The sequence below is a fragment of the Takifugu rubripes genome, chromosome 20 (genome assembly GCF_901000725.2).
Source record: "Takifugu rubripes chromosome 20, fTakRub1.2, whole genome shotgun sequence".
NCBI classification, from domain to species: Eukaryota; Metazoa; Chordata; class Actinopteri; order Tetraodontiformes; family Tetraodontidae; genus Takifugu; species Takifugu rubripes.
The window spans coordinates 5,616,551-5,639,465 of record NC_042304.1 but is presented as its reverse complement, the minus strand read 5'-3'; the positions used below and the strand labels follow the sequence as shown (position 1 = coordinate 5,639,465).

Genomic DNA, 22,915 nt, shown 5'->3' with positions numbered 1-22,915 from the left:
AAGGCAAATTTTCAGCCAGGACTGGATCATTCCAGTCCTGGCTGAAAAGAAGGTGTAAGATGCACCGTTATCGTTCCTCTGTGCTAAAGTTCAGCCCTCTTGTATATGAGAGACGATTGTTGAGTCAGCTTTTGACTTTGTAGGGTTGATATTTGCTCCGTGAACCATAAAGGGAAGGTGAGTTACTGGGTGCATGAAAATAATTTAATATGTGCTGATTTTGTTGTGAAAGACTGGGTGGCTCTTGTATTAAATCTTGTCATTAGACTTTGCTGACCACTTTGCTGACCACCCAAATGGTCTTTTTAATGTGGAATTTGACAAGTCTCAGGTGGTCCATCTATAGACTTTATTGGTAGCATGTTTGGATAAGAGGTCAGCTTTTGTTTGCAGTCTGCTGTCCTCCACATTCTATTTATTTTATGGATCATCCTTAAACAATGTTATTGCATTATTACCTCCATAAATACGGGTGGTGACGTTTGATCTGCAGTGTTTTTCCTGCTCGTTATAGTAATGAAGCGATTTTTACGACGTTTTCCAGAGATGGAGCTTGACACAAAGTATTTTTGACTCCTTTTTGCTGTAACCGTGTAACCTGCAGTTTCATTTGACCGCCAACAGGGGCAGTAGTGTTCCCAGTGAAACATCAGGGGAGATGTTACATGAACTTTTCCCTGTATAGATGCAATAACATCAGCAATATCAGTCGGTTTGCTTCAAAAACCAAGAAATCCATTACTGTGTTGATTGATCGATGAAACAGGCACCCAGTAATTACTGGTTGGGGGAGGGGTCATTTAATGGAAAAAGTTGGTCACGGTTTAGAGAAAAGATGATGCGTCCTTGACTCCAAGAGGTTTCCATCTCAGTTTTCCAACAACACGGGGTTTTTATTTGTGGTTCACCTCAGGAAAGCTGTGGTCATTATTAGAGGATTACAATGCTTAATACAGTGAGGATTTATATTTTCAATAACACATTTTCTGTGAGTGTGATTGTTTTTTAATGGATCATTAATGCTGATGGATTATAAATATGCGCTAAGGATCCGTTTTGGAAGTCAGCAGCATGTTCAATATGCCATGCTTAGTATTTTAAATATTAGATTACTATATTATGTGTGTTAATGTGAGAAACAAACGGCTCAAATTGGCTGCATAACTTTGAATGAAAGCGTCGAGTCGGACACGTAATCCGTCCTGTATTGTGTGAGGACGAGTGGGGGGGGGGCGCTTCTGTGCTGAGCACTGTTGTTGCAATCCGACTGCATGCCTTCACTTTCATTGCTTCAACAGAATAATTTGGAGCAGCATATTTGGCAGTGTGCATTCATCTCACCGAGCCATCGAGCTCTGCAGCTGAGTGTTTGCAAACTCTTGGTGCAAACGCTTGTTCGCGACGATCACGGCCACATTTTAGGTCGCATTTTAACCTTGCAAATCCGTCGAAATCCGACAAGTGGTGTAGATTCCCAGCTTCTCAGCATCGCCTGCAGTGGATTGACTCTGTTCTGGTGGTTTTTCAGGCCGACCGCTCACGCAGCTGCAGCATGACTCGTCGTGTGGCCGTGGTGGGGGGAGGAAGCTCAGGACTGGCCTGTATCAAATGCTGCCTGGATGAGGGGCTGGAGCCCGTGTGCTATGAAAGCAGCGATGACTTGGGTGGGCTGTGGAGGTTTAAGGTGAATTACACGATATTGTTAAATGAATGAAAGCTGGAATATTCGTTCTGACGTGATGTCTGTTGCTGCAGGAGAACCCAGAGTCAGACAGAGCCAGCATCTATCACTCTGTCATCATCAACACCTCCAAGGAGATGATGTGTTTCAGTGACTTTCCCATTCCGGCACACTTTCCCAACTACATGCACAACTCCCTCATCATGGACTACTTTCGAATGTACGCTGACAACTTCCGTCTCACCAAGCACATACGCTTCAATGTGAGGATGCTCCACTAACTTCCTGGTGCTGTCGTAGATCTCTAGAGGGGAAATTGCTGTACTATTGCTGTGCTATGTTTCTGATGTTCAGACCAGAGTCCTGCAGGTGAAGCAGAGGTCAGATTTCTCTCATTCAGGCCAGTGGGATGTTGAGACTGAAAATAAGGATGGCAAAAAGGAGAGACACGTTTTTGATGCAGTGATGATCTGTATTGGACATCACTGCAATCCCAACATGCCACTACAAGACTTCCCAGGTAGGTCCCCCTGGCAGAGATGAAATCATCCAAAATCCACCATTGAAACAGTTACACGAGCCTGTGATTGTTGTTTTTACAGGCATTGACACCTTCACAGGGAAATACTTCCACAGCCGTGGCTACAAGACTCCCGAGGAGTGGAGGAATAAAAAGGCTGTGGTGATCGGAATAGGAAACTCTGGAGGAGACATAGCAGTGGAGCTAAGCCGAGTCACCAAGCAGGTTGGGAAATGTCAATTGTTCCATCCTGTTTTAATAAATCTTTAATTATTTTATCATTAATAACACACCTCTAAAATGATGCACTGATTTTATAATTCAGAATCAGAATCAGAAGCAGGTTTATTGCCATTGTTCATGTAATACACAGTATTACACAAACTAGGAATGTGTCATGGTGTGACGCTGCGACAATCAACATAAAGAAGACCACACTTTTCCACACAATTCCAGGTATATTTAAGTACTCGAAGGGGAGCGTGGATTTTGAATAGGGTTTCAGTTCAAGGCTTCCCTCTTGACATGCTCAAAAACAGGATTATGTCTTTTTTTACGTATGATTCTTCCCTTTGGAACGATCTGCAGTGTGGCAGAGAAACAGCTTAACCAAAGATTTGATCACAGTCTGTACAACTTGAAACCAAAACACAGGTATCTTAATCTGCAGTACGGTGTTTCATAGCTGGCGAAATCGTAGTCGTAAACAACATTATTACTGATTTCAGGTTGTTCAGCCAACATCCCACAGTGAACGATGACCTTCCCAACCGCATCCTGTCGGGAACGATTCAGATGAAACCCAACATTCGCAGGTTTCAGGGATTCAGCGTGGAGTTTGATGATGGAAGTGTAGTGGAGGATGTTGACCTGGTGGTACGTAATAGCTGCAAAATCTAACCCTACTAACAGTTTAATAGTATCATGAAGACACACAAACACCTGGATTAATCATTAAGCTTAATCTCACTTCTGGGCCATTGCAGGACAGAACAACAGGTTATAGTGTAGGATGGTCGACCACATTTGTGTCACTAAAATGCGTCTCTCATCTTGCAGGTCTTTGCCACAGGATACACATTTTCTTTTCCATTTTTGTCCTCACATGTGATCTCGGTGTCTGAGAACAAAACGTCTCTGTACAAGTACGTGTTTCCAGCTGAGTTGCAGCGCCCCACTCTGGCTATCATTGGGCTGGTGCAGCCCCTGGGGGCCATTATGCCCATCTCTGAGATGCAGGCCCGATGGGCCACACGAGTCTTCAAAGGTAATGCCAGCTCTGAAAAACATAATCACAGCGAGTCACTCCATATGTCAAGATATTCCGATTTTTATATATATGTATAAAGGCTGCACCAAGCTTCCCTCAGTGGATTCCATGATGAAGGATATCGAATGCAAGAAGCAGAAAATGGCCCAGAGGTATTTACTGAGATGATTAATTTAGAGCTGAACTCAATTAACTCAGTTAAAGTTGAGTCTTTTCCTCAGGTATGTCACCAGTTCCAGACACACCATTCAAGTCGACTATATCAGCTACATGGATGAGATAGCAGAGCAGGTGGGTGTTAGACCCAACATCCTGAAGCTCCTCCTGACTGATCCCAGACTGGGATGGAATGTGGTGTTTGGTCCCTGCACACCGTACCAGTATCGACTGAGGGGGCCAGGAAAGTGGGCCGGAGCCCGACAGGCCATCCTCACCCAGTGGGAGAGAGTGGTTCATCCCATGCAGACCAGACCCTGCAATGATCCCAAACCCAGGAGATCATTAATGTGGCCCATAATTCTGTCAGCTGCTGCTGTAGGTTTGGCCGCATATGTCAACAGAAGCAGCCTTCCAGAATTCCTTCAGGATCCCACTATTCTGCTGGACAAGATAAAAGCATCTCTGCCTGCACAGTAATGTGCAGTAAATATTGAATTCTGATTTGATGTTTTTGTAGAGATTGCACCACACTATCAGTATTTCATTGCCCACTGAATATCTCTGATCATTATGTGAACATTACTTGGAATGTATCTTATCAAACAAACTCATCAAAAAGGCAGGGTCTGTTGTTGGCTGTAGACTTGATAACTTGGACGAGGTGGTGAGGGACAGGATGGTGTTGAAACTGCGGACAATCATGGACAGTCCCTCCCACCCCCCCAACACAGTGGACAAACTGAGGAGCAGCTTCAGCAACAGACTCCTGCAGCCTCGCTGCTCCAAGGAACGGTACAGGAAGTCATTCCTGCCGTCCGCCATTAAACTGTACAATTCACTCAAACCAACTCAACAATAATTGTGTAATGTTTATGTTGTAATTTTATTTCTAATTTATTCTATATTTATGTATATATGCTTATAATATGTATATATATTATGTATATATTATATATATGCTTATAATATATGCTGTATATATGCTTATAACATTCTAATCTATCTGTATTTATTTTTTTCTGTCTCTTTACTCTGCATTCGCTGCTACTATAATTCAATTTCCCCACGGGACTTCACTTTGTCATTACAAGTTTTAACATTTATTTTGTCTGTTCTCTTATTAGATAAATGTACATGTGCCATATATAATACATTTGACTAAACTTACTAAAACCATCGTGAAATTACTGACATTTTTTAATTGATGTTTTTGAGAAACAAATAAAGTTATTTTAAAGGACGGAAGTGTTGTTTGCTACATGAATTTTAAATGCGTAGTGCAGTTATGTACGTAAAGGGACGAAATTCCTTTTCAATTCCGACATAAATAACTGGACTTCAGACCTCAAACTGGCCGCCTCCCGCTAACGTCCGGTAGACACCGGAAGAAGAATGGCCACGCGTGACTCTTCAGGCGTCGGTTGCCATGTTTTGCAGACTGAAAAATTGAGGGCTGGACATGCGCACAGTTTCCGAATGGCAGTGGCAGCCCTGCCCTATTAATTGAACTACTTCTTTTTAACACATACGTGTTCAACGAAAAATTGTCTCACCAACAACAATATATAGCACAAATTATTACATTACATTGAAAAATTGCACTTGGACTCAATCAACAAAATTATCAGTTCATTTAATAAAGTGCGCGCACGGGGAATCAACATAAATCCTTTGTCTTGCTGACTTTCCGAGTTACTTAGAGTTATATTTTGAGTCAAACTTTTATATATATCAGTGGTATTTAGCGCCTCGTCGGTGTTGTCTGTGGTCCAGAGTATCGTCTGCCTGTTTACCTGTCAGCCGGGTTCGTATTTGAAAGGGGGATACAACGGAACAAATCTGGCAACTCCAGTCTGCCATCTTAATTGTGCGACAGGCCGCGGCGCGAGCGGGCCCTCACTGAACCAGAAAAACGCTCTGGCACGAGATAACGGGCGGTGGGCTAGACTGAACCACGGGACAGCCGCTTACCGGCCCCGCAGAACCGGCCGGATACGCGACTAGCGGCCAAGGACAAAAGAGCTGCGAACGGGGTATTAAAGTGGAGCCGTGCATGTGCAGAGGGGTTTGTTGGCATCCAACGAGCGAAGTAGCTAGCCGCTGCTAGCCAAAGTAGGTTAGCAGGCTAGCCAGCTTTTGTAATCCGCCGGTCCGACATATATAACCGTCCCGCACAATCCAGGCCGAAGCGGGGTTTAAGTTGAACCGCACGTCAACAAGAAGCGCAGCCGGTGTGACAGGTGAGTGGGTTTGACTTGCGAATTTGAGTTTGTCTAGTGCCTGTTGACTTGGTCCTCGCTAGCTGGGTAGCATGCTCCGGCCACCGAAATGCTGGAAGTGGATGTGATGGCGACTACTAAGAAACGAAACTGTGCTAAACGATGCACGCTGGCGGCCTGCTCTTTGTCATCTCCCTGTGTCATGCTGGACCCAAAAGAATGTACCCATCTCAAGGTGACAATGGGACTGTAATGGCCTCTTAACGTTGGTGTCACTGGTAGGTGATTTGGGCTCAGTCTAGTCGTGTTCCGGGCGGAGGGCCGCTACTCCCCACCGGTGTGAGCGATCCATCGTATTAGCAGAGGTGATACATGAGGGAGGATGGACACGTTTTAATGGCTGAGATTTGTAGCAGCACCATGACACGGTGGGGAATTCTCCTCGTCTCTGCTCGTATCGGGGAAAGGGTGAACGCGTTCGATCCAGTTCATTCGGATTCGTAGATTTCGAGTTTACGTAAACGGCGAGAGTTGAAACGTGAGATTGAAGGTTCTTTGTGGAGACACACACTTAAGCATGGACTGAAACACCTCGGTGCGATTTTGAGGAGCTCCCTCAGACACGTATCGATCGAGGGGTGGTTACTTATTGATCGGCTGGTCAGAGATATTATTTGGACAGAGCCTCTAGAACTGCTTTGCTAAGAAAATGTTAATTAATGGTCCTATTGTGGTTCTTGAGGAATAAAAGTGGATATCAGACCAGTCGGATATACCATGCAGTGATTTCCTTTGCAAAGTTCTTTATTTATCCATGTTATTTTTTTATTTTTTTTTAAATCGTCTTCATTTGTGTGGAAATTCACCTCCAAGTTTCTTGCTGGCATGTTCAAGTTGATGTTCAAGTGCAATATTAAAGCTGAAATCTCCATTATGGATGTATACTGATGACTTTTTGTGTGTAGATATGTTTTATTTCAGGCATCCACAATTTGCTCTTTGTGTTATGAAAAAGTATTTAGACAGCTTCAAAATTGAATATTATCTGTCAGAACTTTGGCTAGACCTGCTGCAGGACCTGAGGAAGCTTGAGCTCGCGTCAGGTTTCGAATTGCTTCAAGAAGCAGCCACAGACCATCATGTTGGTTTGATGTTTTTCTGAAATCCTGTCCCATATGTATCAGGAGGCGCCCCTCCCACAATTTTGGCAGTCCCACTGAAGTCCTGGAAATCCCTTCTTTTTTGGCAAATTGTGAATGGAGACTGTCTTTTTGTCAGCAGTGGTTTCCTTCTAGCTCTTCCACGGATGCTCAGGCCATTCTTATTCCTTGAGTGAGGCTAACAAGGCCTGCAGTTCTTTTTGCTGGGTTCTTTTGTGACACCCTGGGTGAATCTTCCGTGCCCTCATGGAGTAATTTTGCTCGGCTGACCACTCCTGGGAAGGCTGACCACTGTTGCAAGTCTTCTCCATTTGTGGATAATGGCTGTCACTGTGGCTCGCTGGTGACCCAATACCTTAGAAAGGGCTGTGTAACCCTTTGCAGACACATTTATATTAATGACTATGGTTTCCATCCATGGGTTCTGTTTAAGCGATTTCTTTATACAACAGGCTTGGGTGTGGCAAGTGAAATTAAGCTTAGCCTTTAAACATTATGGTAGTCCATCATTGGTTCATGATTTGACAAGTCGCTGCCTACATTTTCATTCTTAAGGAAATAAATCACCATTTTAAGCTGCTACATGTATTTCCTTCAGTTATCTTTGTCATAAATGATCCTCTCCATATAATAATGGTTTTACTGGACCTACTACAGTTTTAATTGTGAATGTGTTCTGTCATGTCCTGTCCAGATTTTGACGATCAAGCTAAACTGTTCCTTGGATTGTGCTAACTTATTCTTAATTGGGCTCTAGGAGGCTGGTTCTGGGGACGAAGCCAAAGGACCAGACTCGATGAATTTCCAGCGAAATGTCCGAGAAGTCAGGGCAGAGCACCAAGGCAAAGGATGGCAAAACAAAGTATGCATCCCTTAGCCTATTCAATACCTACAAGGGTAAATCTTTGGAAACCCAAAAACAGCAGGTAAACCTTGGTATTTCACATTAAACATGCACATTTTTATATGCAAAAAAATCTAAACTGTCTTCTGAATCACTGATTAATTATTTAATTTTATCCAAGTGGCTGCCAGACATGGACTCCAAAGTTTGGGGAAAGTTGCTGTCAGCCGCCGCATGCCCCCTCCAGCTAACCTGCCCAGCCTCAAAGCAGAAAACAAAGGAAATGACCCCAACGTCAGCATTGTTCCCAAAGATGGTAGCGGCTGGGCATCACGAAGTGAGGCAGGGGAGGAGAGGTAACTCCAAAGAATGTTAACATTGGTGTCTGTTGCGTTAGCTGCAAATATTCTGCTAATTGAATGGAATCTAAACCAGACTAACCCAGTTGTAAGAAGGCCGAAATATTCGTGTTCTATCCTGTGTTATTAACAGTCGCCGCTCTGTCAACAATGGTTGTATTTTCTGTTCGAAGGCTCTGCATAAAATCAAACCTAATCTGAAAATGACCAGACTTTCATACAGTTAAACATTTTATAACCGTATACGCTGGTAATGAGGCAGCGTGATGCTGGAACCAGGAAAACATTGCTTTTAGTTCTATACTGCTTATACACAGAACACAGGCTGCCTTTGTAGTCTTTGGACATTTTTCAAATTGACTGGTTTACAAATATCTATATAACATTTTCTGTTGATCCAGACAACAGGAGACGCCTCCACCCCAGAACAAACCAGTAGTGCCACCGACACAAGAGCTTTCAATTGGGGGAAGCCGCTCCTGGGCCAACAGCAAGCAAACACAATCTGATGGTAAATTTGTTCTCCTCTTGCTCGGTCAGTGTTTTATCTTGTCCACTGGGTGAAAAAGGGCCAAGAAATTCCAAGCCTTAGAAGTTATGCTCATAGTTAAATTTAAATACTCCAAGAAGAAATAACCATTAGCGTTTTTGTAATTGGTGACAGGTTTTCTTCCCGTGTTGGCTGTAGCACGGCAGCCTACTTCATTCAAATGTTCTGCCCTCTTCAAGTACATCAGATTTCTTTGAATTTTGTCAAGGAATCGATTGCTGGCCAAATTCAGTACACTTCTGTTCTCAAGTGCTCTCTAATCAAGTGAACCAGATTTTTGAGGTTGGAGCTCCTCTCCAACATGCAACCGCCCTTTTTTCAATGCAATGCAATCTGTTTTTATCTCCACTACATTCAGTGTTGATATGAAAAGGGAGGATCCAACATTTGTCGTTCATTGAGATTTTATTATATTCATAGTCTCTATTTTTGTGTATTTCTAATGTTTTTAACATTGTATGGTACAGGAGCTCGTGTGAGCAGCCAATTTCACCAGGAGTTTCCCAGCTTACAGGCGGCTGGTGAAGTAGAGAAAGGTGACAGTCAGGAGGAGGAGCCTTATGGACCAGGCCCTAGCCTCAGACCTCAAAGTATGACCATTTACTTTCTTACCCACCTCAAGAAACCATCTCAGTAAGTGAAATTGAGCATATATCCATCTCTTCCTGTGTCGTGTTAGATGTGGGAAGCTGGCGTGAAGGCGGTGGAAGGAATTTGAACACCGCGCCCAGCCCTCCTGAGATGGACAACAGGCCTCAGGAGGAAAGCAGTGCAGGTCTTGGGAACTCTACACCCCCGGGGGAGGCTGATGAGGTCGGGAGGACCGCTGCCTCTGATGGTCAGAGGTTGAAGAGGGAAGGCAGGGACAGGGTGCCCACCGCTGGCCCCTCTCAGGCTAAACTTAATGGTGGGCAGCAGCCTGCAGGTGGGGTGCCAACTCATTTTGACCCTGCTTTCAGGAGATGATGCCACCCTATGTAAGTGACATCAGTACCTCTAGTCTCGTCTTTGTCTTGGTGACGTCTTGATTGTCCATTAAATTTCATTGTGCTTTTCTTTTAGATGTTCCACGCCTACCCTGAAATGTCCTTTGCTCAAGGTCAAGGAAATCTCAGATACTCTGTACCACAAGATGGAGCAAAGTGAGTTTCCTTTTTTTTTTACCTTTATTGGTTTTCCTGACATTTATCAACATCTATTATTTTTAATTTAATTAAAAAAAACACAGTAAACCATGGAGTTTTCTTAAAATATTATGTGATATTAACCAATATATCATTTATAAAACTCATTCCAACAACTCTCTTATTTGCTATTTTGTTGGATGTTCAGGGTTCCTCGTTCAGCACGACCACAGCAGCCTCCCCCCCAGTCTTGGCACCAGGGACCCTAACAGACCCTCTATCGTGAGTGCAACTGAACTGAAGGAGTTGCACAACTTGGACAATGATGCAGATGAGGGCTGGGCAGGTTTTGTATATATTTTTTATTGGTTTAATAATTGGTTAACAAAGCACCCTCTAGCATCCGTCTATCAATCCCATTTTCCCTGTAATCCAGGAGCTCAATGGAGGTGGACTACACTGAGAAACTAAACTTCAGTGACGATGAAGAGAACCAAGCTTCTAAAGATAAAAGAGAATGGTGAGTTGATTCAGCCTATCTGCTTCATTTTGCTTATGTCTGTATCACCATACAAGCTCTGTTGCCAAGTTTTTTCTTAATTAATAATATAAACCTCCATTCTCACCCTCCCGTCTTTCCTCATTTTAATGAGTTAAACTTGTTAGAAAGCATGAATGCCAGAAATTAATAGATTTGACCAGCAAAACAAATTAAACTACATGTTTTAATTCATCCAAACCTACTCAACAATAATTGTGTAATGTTTGTTATAATTGTATTTCTATTTTATTCTATATTTATGTATATATTCTTATAATGCTTATAATATGTATATATTATAATATGTATATATATTATATATACATATATATGCTTATAATATATGCTGTATATATGCTTATAACGTTCTAATCTTATTTGTATTTATTTATTCTGTTTCTATACTTTGTAAATACAAAACCTAGTCTACAGTTATATTAATTAGGCTGCTACTACAATTCAATTTCCCTACGGGGATGAATAAAGTACATCTTGAATCTTGAAGCAATTTAGATACCAGGCATAAGTGGGTTACTGCTAGATATGGCAAGGTTTGAACTGACATTCATTTTTTAATTTCAGTGTCAACTTGCATACAGAAGATTTGATGTGTACCATGTGGTGAAAGATATAGTTGTTTTTGCTTTACTTTTATCAGGGACTGGATGGGTAAAGTAGAGCGCGCTAGATCTCGGACATCAGACACTCAGGAGGGCTGGAAAGAAGCTTCTGAGGACCACGCAGCCAATAAAACTTCGTGGGCTGACAGTGGTGATCCCAGAGCACCATCACCTGCCAGTATGGGGCAGTACAAGTCAACCTCTCAACAAGATCCTCAGGTAGAGGCGAATGCACCATATGTAAACATCTACACTAGCAAGCCAGTTAGTTTCAAAATCTTGAGGCTTTTTTTGGTCTTCTTTTCCAGGGTGGTAGTCGCCCTGCTGGTGCAACTTCACGTGGGGGCAAACCACAGGCTGCAGTGCCCGAAGAGGACTCTGAGGCTTGGCGACACAAACGCAAGAAACCTACAGAGGTTTCTGAAGCTGTAGAGCGAGCAAGACGGAGGAGGGAGGAGGAAGAGCGCCGGATGGAAGAACAGCGGCTTGCAGCATGTGCTGAAAAACTTAAACGTCTCAATGAAAAACACCGCCAGGCAGCTGATCCCAAATCTGCTTCTGCTACCAACATCGATGCAGCCGTTGCTCATGAGGAAGTCTCATCAGTTCCCGCAGCTGCGCTGAGTCCTGCACCTTCGGTCCCAGTTTCACAATCGCAGGTCCAAATCATGCAAGCACCCCCGATGGAGCGGGTGGACAGAGACGCAGAGAGGGTGGACCGAGAACGAGATTAAAGCCAGATCAAGTGTGTAGAGGAGAGGATCACTTGCTTCATCAGCCGAGTCCCCTGGTCCAGAGACCAGGCAGTAAAGCTTCAGAGCCTCAGAGTGAAGACTCTCCAGCAGCTGAGGTAGGCCCTCTGATGGAGAACAAGGCTGACGGTACAACAGTGCCTATACGGGATTATTTCACCATGGAGGACAACAGAGGTGGGCTTTTTTTTTTAGAATTGCAAATGTATAGATTAACGTTTGATCATTCTTAGGGGAACTAAATGTGTTTGGTTCATCCCCCCCCCCCCCCCCCCCCCCCCCCCCCCCCCCCCCCCCCCCCCCCCCCCCCCCCCCCCCCCCCCCCCCCCCCCCCCCCCCCCCCCCCCCCCCCCCCCCCCCCCCCCCCCCCCCCCCCCCCCCCCCAGAAGAGCCCCACCTCTCTTTGCCTCATATAGACACGGCGACCAGTGAGGACGTCGCAGTGGTCTCACCACCACAGCTGGAAGGAGAAGCTGCAGCTGCAATGCGTCCATCTCTCTCCTCGGGCTACCCCAAACAGTTTCAGAAGTCTTTGCCACCTCGTTTCCTCAGACAGCAGGTGTGGGTGCATGTCAGTCTTTGAAGGGTCACGTTAGTATGTTTGGTTTATCTGACCCTTTCTTTTATGCTTAAACCCAACAACTTTATGCCATCACATGTCAAACTAAAAACTGTTCTCTACTGGCATAGCACCAGTGTTTGTCTTTATTTTTTGCTGTACTAAAATGGTGGCATGAGAATTTCGATTGATCTCACTTCCTTCTGCAGTGTTTGAGTGATCTTTTTTTGCCCACGTATTTATGTACTTTTTCACAGGTTCACCACTATGACTTGATAATACATAGATATGTTACACCCAGGTGCAGGTGAAGGCAGGGTGCACCAATTCTGCTAATGTGTACACTTCCCATGATCCGAAGGGTTAAAGGGGAAGGAATAGAGATGAGACGATTTCACCAATATTCAAATGTGTGTGCTGTTCCTCATTGATGTTGTAGGAGCAAATGAAGCAGCAACAGTGGCAGCAACAGCAGAGTGGGGGCTCTGTGTCACCTTCAGGCACCGGTGGTGGCGTTTCAGCTAACCAGCAGCAACAACACCGGTCCATGTATCAACCTATGGGTCCCCATCACCAGCATCTTGCTTCAATGGGCTTTGACCCACGCTGGCTTATGATGCAGTCTTACATGGATCCACGCATGATGTCAGGACGCCCACCAGTGGACATGTCCACAAACATGCATGCTGGTATGTGTATTTTTTTTTTTTTTTTATGCATTGAAAAAGGTTAAATATTAAATCAAAGATTAGAAATGGACACTTTATTTTAAATAAATCTCCAGGGAGGATGCCACCTAAGCAGATTGTGCGCAGAGAGCCTGGTGATAACTCAAGCTCAAGCTCCGACTCCTTTGACCACTTGACACGGCCAGTTCGTGAGCATGGTATACCCTCAGACTCCAGGATGGTATGGGGATCAGACCCATACTCGCAGTCGGAGCCGTTGCCTTCTGTAACCCCTCCAAAAGGAAGAGATGACAACAAGGATTCAAGGTAAATATGACCTGAATCGTACAAAAAGCTCCTAAATGGCTTGTTGTGGTGCACGTACTTTACTAATAATAATGTCTTTACAGGACGGACTCTGGCTTAGATTTGGACAGGGGTCTTCAATCTATGTATCCCAGGACCATAGTGCATTGGACTCTCAGAAAAGTAATTTCTTCCAGGATGCCACTGAATCCTTATCTACATTTAATCAAGCCCCAGAGGGTGCATCGAGACCCCTTGATAGGGGTTCCTATAGGATCTGCTTTTGATTCAGAGGAGCCCAGACTTCCCAGTGGTGAAGGGTGTAGAGTAGAAACTCTTGGTCAAGCTATCCTTCAGAGGAGCGTTTCACAGGGCTCCAGCCACTCTTTGAAGCTTGATGAGTCCAGATTTGAAATGCTTCCAATGGGTACAAAAGCTCTAGAATTACAGGATACCGGAGAGAGGGTTGATGACAAACAGAATGAGCTTTACCCTCATGCAGCAGGGACTAACAACAGAGCTACGCCACCTGTTGATGGGTTACACAAACAAGAGAAACTGCCCCTGCCAGTCCCAACCAAGCAGAAGGCTGAACTGCGTTGGGGTGGAAGATCAGGTGCTGGACGCAGAGAAGGACCAGGAGGAGAGAGGCCTGTCAGAAGGTCTGGACCTATAAGAAGCCCGTCTTAAGGGACATGAAGGAAGAGAGAGAGAGCAGAGAGAAGAACGTGAAAAGTGCCACGAACGAGGGGATCGGTCCAAAAGAGATCAGCTAGTTAAAAGCGCCGTCTGCAGCTGCTGTTGTGTCTGAGGGCCCTAGACCTCAAGCTGAGGGAAAGAAGGAAGTATACTCAGGGTGAGGAAGGGGCGACCGGCCACCAGAGAACTAAAGAGTCCCAGCCATCATCTTGTGTCCCCACTTCATCCTCTCAGGAAGAGAAAACAGAAAAATTGCCTAATAACGACAAACGTGCAGAACCAAACTTCCTTCTAGGAAAGAGTCCAGTCTTCCCTCCACGTGCATATCGCAGAGACGAAAGGGAGAGGACAGGGACCGTGACAGGGAGAGGGACAGGGACCCGTGACAGGGAGAGGGACAGGGACCGTTGACAGGGAGAAAGACATGGACAAGGACAGAGACAGGAGCGGGTCTAACTGACTCAAATTTCAAAGGACGTGGCCGTGGGGAGTATTATTCAGAGGGCGGAGCTACAGGGGGACATACAGTGGCAGAAGCAGGGGGAGTCGAGGCCGAAGCCGTGCTGAATATCCGTACCGAGAACCCGATCACGGTTCTGATTTGCCCTCAGGAGGTGCTGCTGCATTCGGAACAGAGAGGAAAGTGAGACGCGCAGCGATGAGCTCGGACTTCGAGGGTCATTCCTAAGCGTAGAAGACGCCGCGGATCTGACACAGATTCCGAAAGTGAAGGTGGACGAGAATCTGCCAGTGATACTGGGCCCTCTGACCGTGAGCCTAGCACCAAACCAAGCCGTCCATTCAGACGGGAGCTATCTGGGGAGGTCCGCTCTGGGCTCACAAGCCAGGCTTTGGACCTCCTCACATGGGAGAAAAGGTCGGCTCTAGAATGGATAATGAAAACAGGCCCCAGCCAGGATTCCTCCCTAAAGGAGAGCCTTCTCGCGAGGAAGAGGGGGGGTTTGTACAGCAGGCGAGGTGGAACGAGGACCGTGGGGGCCCTCGTTCCGCCCCAATTAGACGGCCGCCGGCAAGAGAGTCTTCCTCTCAGTGGCCTCCAAACCCATGGAAACCTTCAGACCCGAGGACACTGACATCGCTCCGAGATACGACAATCCTACTGATCGACGGCCACCTAAGTCCGATTGCAAGAAGTTTGGGGATGTTGCCCCTCAGAGTAGCAGAGAGAGGGCCTCGTCGATCCAGGCCAGCAAGACCCCCAAGGCAAGATAAACCACCTCGCTTCAGGCGCTTTAAAAGAACGGGAGGCTGCAGTTTTGGTCGGCGGGGAAGGAAACGGCCCCAGGTCCCCCTGTCCCCCACCCTCCAGTGCCTGCTTCCTCAGTTCCTAGTTCTACCTCTGGCTCTGCTCCAATCTCTGTCTCCCCAACTTTGTCTAGAGCTCCAGGAACACCAGTTAATGTGTCAGAAGTGGGATCCACAATGCCTGTCCCAGACCAAGCCTCTCCTATCGAAGCCGGGTTGGCAGAGACCAGCACCCCTGCTGTCACTGCAGCTGGCACAAAGTCCCCTGACTTGTCCAACCAGAACTCTTCAGATCAAGCCAATGAGGAATGGGAAACTGCCTCTGAAAGCAGCGACTTCAATGAAAGGAGAGTATGAGAGCGAGAAGAACGAAAAGGAGTGACTGAGGCTTCTACCAACGCGTCCTCTGTCCCGGCACCAGGACCCGCCTCAGGGCTCCATAACCCCCAGTAAGGGTCATCTTGAAGGTGGTGCTACTCCTAAGCGTGAGGGAGCTCCTGCAGCTAAGAGAAGTTTCTCGAGTCAGAGACCTGCTGAGAGACAGAATCGCCGAGGAAATAGCAGCACCAAGCCAGGCCGCAGTTATACCAGTGGTAAGGGAGAAAGAAGAGGAGGGGCCAAAGCTGGACGCAAAGGGTGAGTCAGCGTTTTGGTTTTTTTCTTTCCCTCTGAGTTTGCGGAGTTAGGAGGACCCTAAGAGGCAGCATTGCTTCACTAATATTCTTCTTTATAGAAACCTGCAGCATGAGACTAAAGACTATTACAATGTTAAATTGCGAATATAAATCCTTGTCAATGCATTTCAGTTCTCATGCTCTCTGTGTCTTTAAATCAAACAGCCCCCCTGCTCAGCAGAACTCTGAAGGGATGGCACCAACGGCAGGAGGAGCAGCAGCACATAGGTCAACTAAAGAACAGTCTGCTCGACGCAGAGATGACACTAAACAGGCGGCCAGAAGCCAAAAGAGAATGCTCTTTCTTCAATTTGATCTTAACAACTATGCCAGTAAGTACTGATCTTTATGGTATTATGCTGGGAGTAATACCAGGTTGCAACTGTACTTGTGACTGAACTTGCCGGATGTTTCTTCTGCTGTAGGTGTTGTGATTCATTGACGACCACCCTGAGGTCACCACGACAGAGGACCCACAGTCCAGCGCCAATGATGACGGCTTCACCGAAGTCGTCTCTCGTAAGCAACAGAAACGCCTACAAGATGAAGAGAAGCGGAAAAAGGAAGAGCAGACTACTCAGGTGTGTGGGGGAGAACCCACAGCTAAATAGACAAAATTTAAAATAACAAAAACAAAACTAATATATTTAATATTTTACAGAACACAAGCAAAAAGAGCTCAGGAGAGAAGGGTAGAGGTGGTGGGGGGAAGCTGCCACCGAGGTTTGCAAAGAAGCAGTCCTCGTCGCAGCAGCAGCAGCAGCAGCAGCAGCAGCAGCAGGCGGCCTCGGCGGCTCAGCCTCCTCCTGGTCCCACGCCGCAGGCTCAGCAGCAGTCGTCCATTTCTGCTCCCCAGCATGCTCACCACCCTCCTTCCCAGCCTGCTGCAAATCCTCCGGCTTCTAGAAGCAACGGCGGCTTCCCCCTCGACCGTGGACTTTACCACAAAGAGCCTTCCCCCTCCACCTACCACAGGCACACAGCGCTCTAGGTACAGAACTATGGGAGAACAAGGTAGCGGGATCTGCTGTGCTACCTGATGTCAAGAAGCGTAAGTAGCTGTATTTCCTGGGAAAATGATGTGTTTTTGTGTTGGAGCCAGTATATATTGAGCCTTATAAAGGAGTTTGGCCAACAATTGGATCTAAATATTCTACCTGTGTTGCAGTTGGTCCGATCAGTCCTCCACAGCCACCTTCTGTGAGTGCCTGGAACAAACCTCTTACCTCCTTTCCTGCCACGGTCTCCTCTGAGGTCTGTGTCACATCTTTGCTGACGTTTAGTCATGAGTTGCCCTTGAGACATCAATGAACGTTGGACGTTTTGTGCTTTGGCTTCAGGGCTTAAAACCAACAGAAAGCAGCGTGGAACTGGCGATAGATAGTATTCAGTTTGGAGCGCCGTCGTCTGCAGGCAGCACCGACAGCGACGGAGTTTCAGCAATGTTAGAAACCGCTTCTGAAAACAAACTGCCTGCTCCCAAAGAACAGAGACAGAAACAACCTCGAGCCGGTCCCAATTAAAACACAAAAGGTAATCTGTCCATGTTGAAGAATTAGAGTTTGAACGTTTTCAACGACCGTGCGTAAGCCCTTTTTTATTCTTCTCGGCTCCATTGAAAACGTGAATCTTTTATCTCCCCAGCTTCCAGAAATGGAACCAGTGGAGACCAAAGAGTACAACCAGGTCCCATTGGTAAGGAGCGCTCTCTAAAGAACCGCAAGGCCAAAGACTCGCGTGGAGGGGAAAGTGAGAGACTGGAGGGAGGCGGTCCTGGGGGTGCTGTCAGTAGACCCACCGACTCCAGTCCTCCGACCACCGACGCCACTGTGCCTGAGTTGGGAGGAGATATTGAGGGCATGATCACAGTCCCCTCTGCAGAGTACAGCAGCAACTCCAAGGTATATTAATACAACATGGCATTTTAGAGATTTACATTTTAATGAACGTCCATATCGGATGGAAGACATTACTGTTTCTAATTACGTGAGATCAAATTTAGACGCGCTGGTGTGTGGGGTGTCTGACAAATCTTTTTTTACCTCTCTAGGAGTCCGTCACTGATTACACAACCCCCTCGTCCTCATTGGCCGACAGCGTTCCTACAGGAGGGAACAAAATGGAAGAGAGTTTGGTGGCAAATGTAAGAACACTTCTAACAATCGCCGCCACAGATTTCTGGCACTCGAAGCGGGATTTCTTTATTTATTTTTTGGCGTGTTTCAGGTGGCTCTGACACATTCGTTGCCTCTCCCTCACCGAGAGACCATCCAGCAGAGCTCCAGCCTCAGCACCGTCTCTCCTGCGACAGTGGACCTGACACTAAAGGTAAACGATGCTGCCGACACTGCGGGCGGTCGTCTTTAAACGCTGCTGGAAGAGGGAGCGAAATCTGACCCAAATATTCTCCCATCGCCTCCTTCAGATGGAATCGGCTCGGAAGGCATGGGAGAACTCCCCAAGCCTTGAAAAGAATTCTCCGGTCACTTCATCGTCTTCCCCAATCACCTCCTGCGCGTCCTCCTACTCAAGCTTCTCCTCAGCCTCGATGTCTCAGATTCCCGTGGCTTCCGTCACCCCAAGCACTTCGCTGTCAGGTACAAGTTTTCCAAGCTAATACAAGCATATGCCTACACCATTGGAAGTGTATTACATCACTAAGAGGTTTCAAGCCCTACTTGTCTACACAGTTATCATTAAGACTTTTATATCTCCACCCTCTAGGTACTGGTACCTATACAACGTCATCCCTTAGCACCAAGACCACCACAGCCTCCGACCCACCCAACATTTGTAAGGTGAAGCCCCAGCAGTTGCAGGGTGGAAGTCTCTCCTCCAGCAGTAGCAGCAGTAGTAGCAGCTTTTCTCAGCTGGGTTGTGTGCCGACTCTGCTGCCGCAACAGCAACAGACTCCTCAAGTTTACGTTTCTCAATCTGCAGCAGGTGAGAGGCGAAACAAAACGCAACTATATATTTCAAAGTTGGCTCCCTTTAAATGTTTCCCTGCATATCAGGTCTTCCTATAACTGATAGTTCAGTGTCAATGGTGCGTTCAGGTTCTGCAGCTCAGATTCCAGCCTTCTACATGGACACGAGCCACCTCTTCAGTACCCCCCATCCCCGACTGGCTCCTCCCTCTTTGGCGCAGCAGCAAGGCTTCCAGCCTGGGCTCTCTCAGGTACGGTTCTACACTTTTATAGTACAGGCAAACTTGCGTGAGATTTAATTTGAAACGATAAACATTTCCCCTCTTGTAGCCAACACCAGTGCAGCAGATTCCTATCCCCATCTACGCTCCACTGCAAGGTCAGCCGCAACACCAACATCAACACCAACACCAACATCAACACCAACACCAACACCAACACCAACACCAGGCTCAGCTAGGACTTGGCACTGGACCACCTGTGTCCCAGCCACAGGATCTGTTCAGCTCTTCTCTGCAGAATTATAGGTAACCATAGCACCGCACATCTTCATGGCTCATGGGGCCAGTGGGTTCATCTTAAGGCGTGTCCTGATCCGTCCTCCCCCAGGTCTCAGGCGTTTATGCAGAGCAGCCTGTCCCAGCCCTCCATGATGCTGTCGGGACCATCCCTACACAGTTACCCCGGTGTCCAGGCGCCAGAGTTGGGCAAGCCCCAGTCCAGCTTGGCCTACCAGCAGCCGCCCTCCACCCAGCACATTCCCATTTTGTTTGAGCCGCAGCTCAACCAGCCCTCTGGCATGGGGGGCTCTCAGCTTATTGACACACACTTGCTGCAGGTAGCTGGAAAAAGTGTTTCTCACCGTTTTATTCCTGTTGGGGATGTGCCTGTATTGCTCCTGGTATTTCCTGTGTTTCATTCAGGCGCGACAGGGAATGAACCAGCATTCAAATCTGTACTCCGGGCAGGTTCAACAACATGGCCAGAGCAGTTACTATAGCAACACACAGTCTCCCAGCTCTGCGATGCAGCAGGTGACAACTAATAACTGAGTTTTCATCAGTTGCCATTGTTGTTGGGAACATTACTCAACATGGACCAATAGTTCTGTTGATTGTGTTTTTGACATTTCGCCTTGATCTGTCCAGGTAACGGTCCCTCTGCCCAGTTCCCAGCTGTCCCTTCCAAACTTTGGCTCCGGTGGAGCCCAGCCCCTCCTGGCACTCCCCCCAACGCCTCCCCAGGGGCAGCCACCCAACATCAACAGACAGCCCTCTGTTTCCCAGCCCTATAGAGGCATAATGGGCCCCAACCACAGCATGATGCAGCCTCCCACCAGCAAGGTGTGTCAGTGGGTGTTGCTGGCTGATTGATTGTTTATTTCCTGTTTGTTTATTGTGTTTTGACTTGGGATTTAGCATTTTTCCTTACTGCAGATGGACATGGACCTAAAACTCTTTGGCAGTGGAATGGATGTGAAACCTGGAACCCCTCCCGTCAGCGCCAGGAGCACGACGCCCACATCCAGCCCCTACAGGTACCCTTTCTGGACGCACGCATGTTGATGCAGAAATTGTACATCAAAGTGTTTTTAACCCTGATTATTTCATTTGTTTTCCCTGATCCTGCTGTCTGCAGGGCTAACTCCACCTCTCCTAGCAGCCAGACCAGTAAGATGAACAGTATGCTCTATCAGAAGCAGTTTCAGCCCAATTCTGCCGGCATGAGAATGGCCCAGCACTTCCCTGGCCAGTTTAACCCGCAGGTACTGGGCCGTTTTGACGACATACATAATGCACCCCATCATCGCCCTTCTCAAGTGAAGCAACTCTTCATTTCAGATCCTGTCTCAGCCAAACATCGTCTCTCCTCTGGTCCGACCTCCTCATGCTAACTCTTTTGCTGGAGGCGTGCAGCGCTCTCCCATGGGCCCTCAAATGTCACCAAATGTGGGTGGTGGTCTCATGCCTCATCCTAGGCCTCAGCACGCCCAGCACAGTCAGCACCCTCCCAGAGGATCTGCCGGCCCCTCCCTCGGACCCCGTGGCACACAGGCAGCCCTGAAAGCTGAACAGGACCTCAAGGTCTGTTAGTCTGCTTAACTGGATTGGACACGTCTTTTTTTGTTTTTTTTAAGGTGTAACTTTTAATTTTCCTCCGAACCCTTTAGGCGAAACAGCGGGCTGAAGTGCTCCAATCCACTCACAAGTTCTTCTCAGAACAGCAGCAGCAGCAGCAACTGAAGGCGACGCAGGTCAACAAAGTGCCACGCCTTGATCAGGGAGGAAAGCCCTCGCACGACCCCTCCACCCCCAACCACCAGATGGGAGGCGATCGTACAGAATCTGAGAAACCCCCCATCTCCACGGCCAAGCCCATACGGACTGGTCCCATTAAACCACAGGCTATCAAACCAGAGGAGGGCAAGTAAAGAGCCGCTGACCCTCTTCCGATCGGATCAATAGAAGACAAAGAAACGAGCACCATTCATTCTCAGCCCCGGGGGACAGAGTGGGGGAGGACGAGGATGAGATGACACCCATACTGTGGTGGTTCCAGAGAGGAAGCACCTTCAGCATTTACATAATCCTCTTCTTACTCTCCTGACGTGTCCCACTGTAGGTGGGGGCATTTGAGTTGGATTCTTCCATCACATTTTGATGCAGATAATACGGCTGCACAAGCGGTTCCTTACGATTCTACTGTGATGGTAGATAAGAACGGGAGAGGAAATCGAAATGAGTTGCTGCTATTTGCCATTTTAAAGCTCTTCATTTCTTTTATTTTGTCCCAAATAGGAACACATGCGAGGGCAAATATCTTTTGTTAATGAGAAGTGGGGTTTTTTATTTTTTTGTTGTCAGAACAATCACATTAATGAAATGTCATATAGTGACTCACTTTTTGTTGCCCGTTCTCCATCATGACATATCCAGAGATCCGAGCACGGGGACGTGCACTACATCACCATTCCCTCATTCGATGGTTTCATAATGGCACAGGTAACGGGGGGGGGGGGGCGTCTGAATATTTTCATCATTTTTTTTGTTTGTATCAAATTTTACCACGAAGGAATGTGAAAATAGCAGCATTTAATTGAATTTTTACGGTTAAACGATTAGTCTGCCTGTGAGCCTTTGCTCTCGCCTTCTGCTCTCATCTCCTTGCCTGAAAGTGTTTGCGAGCACACGTCCTGGGTGTGTGTTTGCAGTCAGAACGGAGGGGCGCTCGTCGTCGGTCTCCTGCGTATTTAGCCAAAGGTTAAGGCAGCGCAGAGATGATGTCACAGCCTTTTAGGAGCGTTGTTGCTGTGATTCGAGTTGACCTAAGATTATATGGTAGGTGCATGATGAATGACCACGATTTTCACTGCTTTCACAACCGTTCTGGCAGACAGACACCTATACACACGTCACTGTAAAGCACCCAGAGCTGCTGCTGCTATTGACTGATTTCTTTTTTTCCCAGTGCCCTTAGCTAGTTAATAGCAGGAAAGGGGCGATTAGAGGAGTAGAAACCCGGTGAGAAGTTTGATTGCTGATACGGTAGAAACCTGAAATGGAAAGCCTCAGTTTCTGAAGTGTTTGGGCTGAAGAACACTTGTTGTTTTGTTGTCTTTACTGATGAGAACAATCAGTGCTGTTTTTGGTCTCTGCCTCACCTCGCTGGCTGTCCACCCACAATGCTTCATCTCGGGGTTGGGGTGACAAGGGTCCTCCTTCAGATCTGTACCTCTGCTCCCTGAAGTGGGTACGCTGTCCTGATCATCTCAACCCTCGTCAGGGGAGGAGTCCTTGCTTTATACGATGGATGAGGGAGGGAGGGCAAAGAGGTTTTTTTCTTCTTTTTTTTTTTCCAACTTGTACAGGGGTTTCATCGCTGTATTAAAATATGTACGGTCTTATTTGCATTCTCTCAGTTTGGTTACAGAAACTAATAAAATAATATACTGTAAAGAGGTTTTTAGTACATCTTTTATTCATTCTCGGTCCATTTTGCAAATAAAGTAGGAACCTC

General features: G+C 46.8%; 2 protein-coding genes across 2 annotated transcripts; both read left to right on the top strand.

The window, feature by feature from the left end:
- Positions 1-928: 928 nt before the first annotated feature.
- On the top strand, positions 929-4,221 carry LOC101062427 (dimethylaniline monooxygenase [N-oxide-forming] 5-like). The gene is given in 11 exon segments (XM_029828449.1): positions 929-955; positions 1,529-1,684; positions 1,756-1,944; positions 2,036-2,201; positions 2,284-2,426; positions 2,658-2,750; positions 2,752-2,855; positions 2,930-3,077; positions 3,261-3,468; positions 3,551-3,623; positions 3,693-4,221. Coding segments are annotated over 11 exon segments (1,707 nt in total). The 5' UTR covers positions 929-943; the 3' UTR covers positions 4,108-4,221.
- A 1,252-nt stretch (positions 4,222-5,473) lies between these two features.
- On the top strand, positions 5,474-22,854 carry prrc2c (proline-rich coiled-coil 2C). The gene is given in 49 exon segments (XM_029828383.1): positions 5,474-5,870; positions 7,767-7,945; positions 8,035-8,209; positions 8,614-8,723; positions 9,230-9,352; positions 9,442-9,718; positions 9,825-9,904; positions 10,095-10,254; positions 10,323-10,406; positions 11,086-11,266; positions 11,356-11,643; positions 11,646-11,976; positions 12,186-12,358; positions 12,798-13,047; positions 13,143-13,353; positions 13,437-14,002; positions 14,005-14,088; positions 14,153-14,337; positions 14,421-14,526; positions 14,529-14,653; positions 14,656-14,691; positions 14,694-15,119; positions 15,208-15,222; positions 15,224-15,550; positions 15,553-15,711; positions 15,752-15,933; positions 16,137-16,303; positions 16,397-16,407; positions 16,409-16,552; positions 16,633-16,882; positions 16,885-17,022; positions 17,140-17,225; positions 17,312-17,485; positions 17,487-17,504; positions 17,616-17,649; positions 17,652-17,872; positions 18,022-18,114; positions 18,198-18,299; positions 18,397-18,568; positions 18,696-18,914; positions 19,010-19,149; positions 19,229-19,425; positions 19,508-19,736; positions 19,822-19,932; positions 20,047-20,241; positions 20,335-20,435; positions 20,537-20,663; positions 20,740-20,982; positions 21,069-22,854. Coding segments are annotated over 48 exon segments (8,211 nt in total). The 5' UTR covers positions 5,474-5,870; positions 7,767-7,821; the 3' UTR covers positions 21,330-22,854.
- The last annotated feature ends 61 nt before the right edge of the window (positions 22,855-22,915 follow it).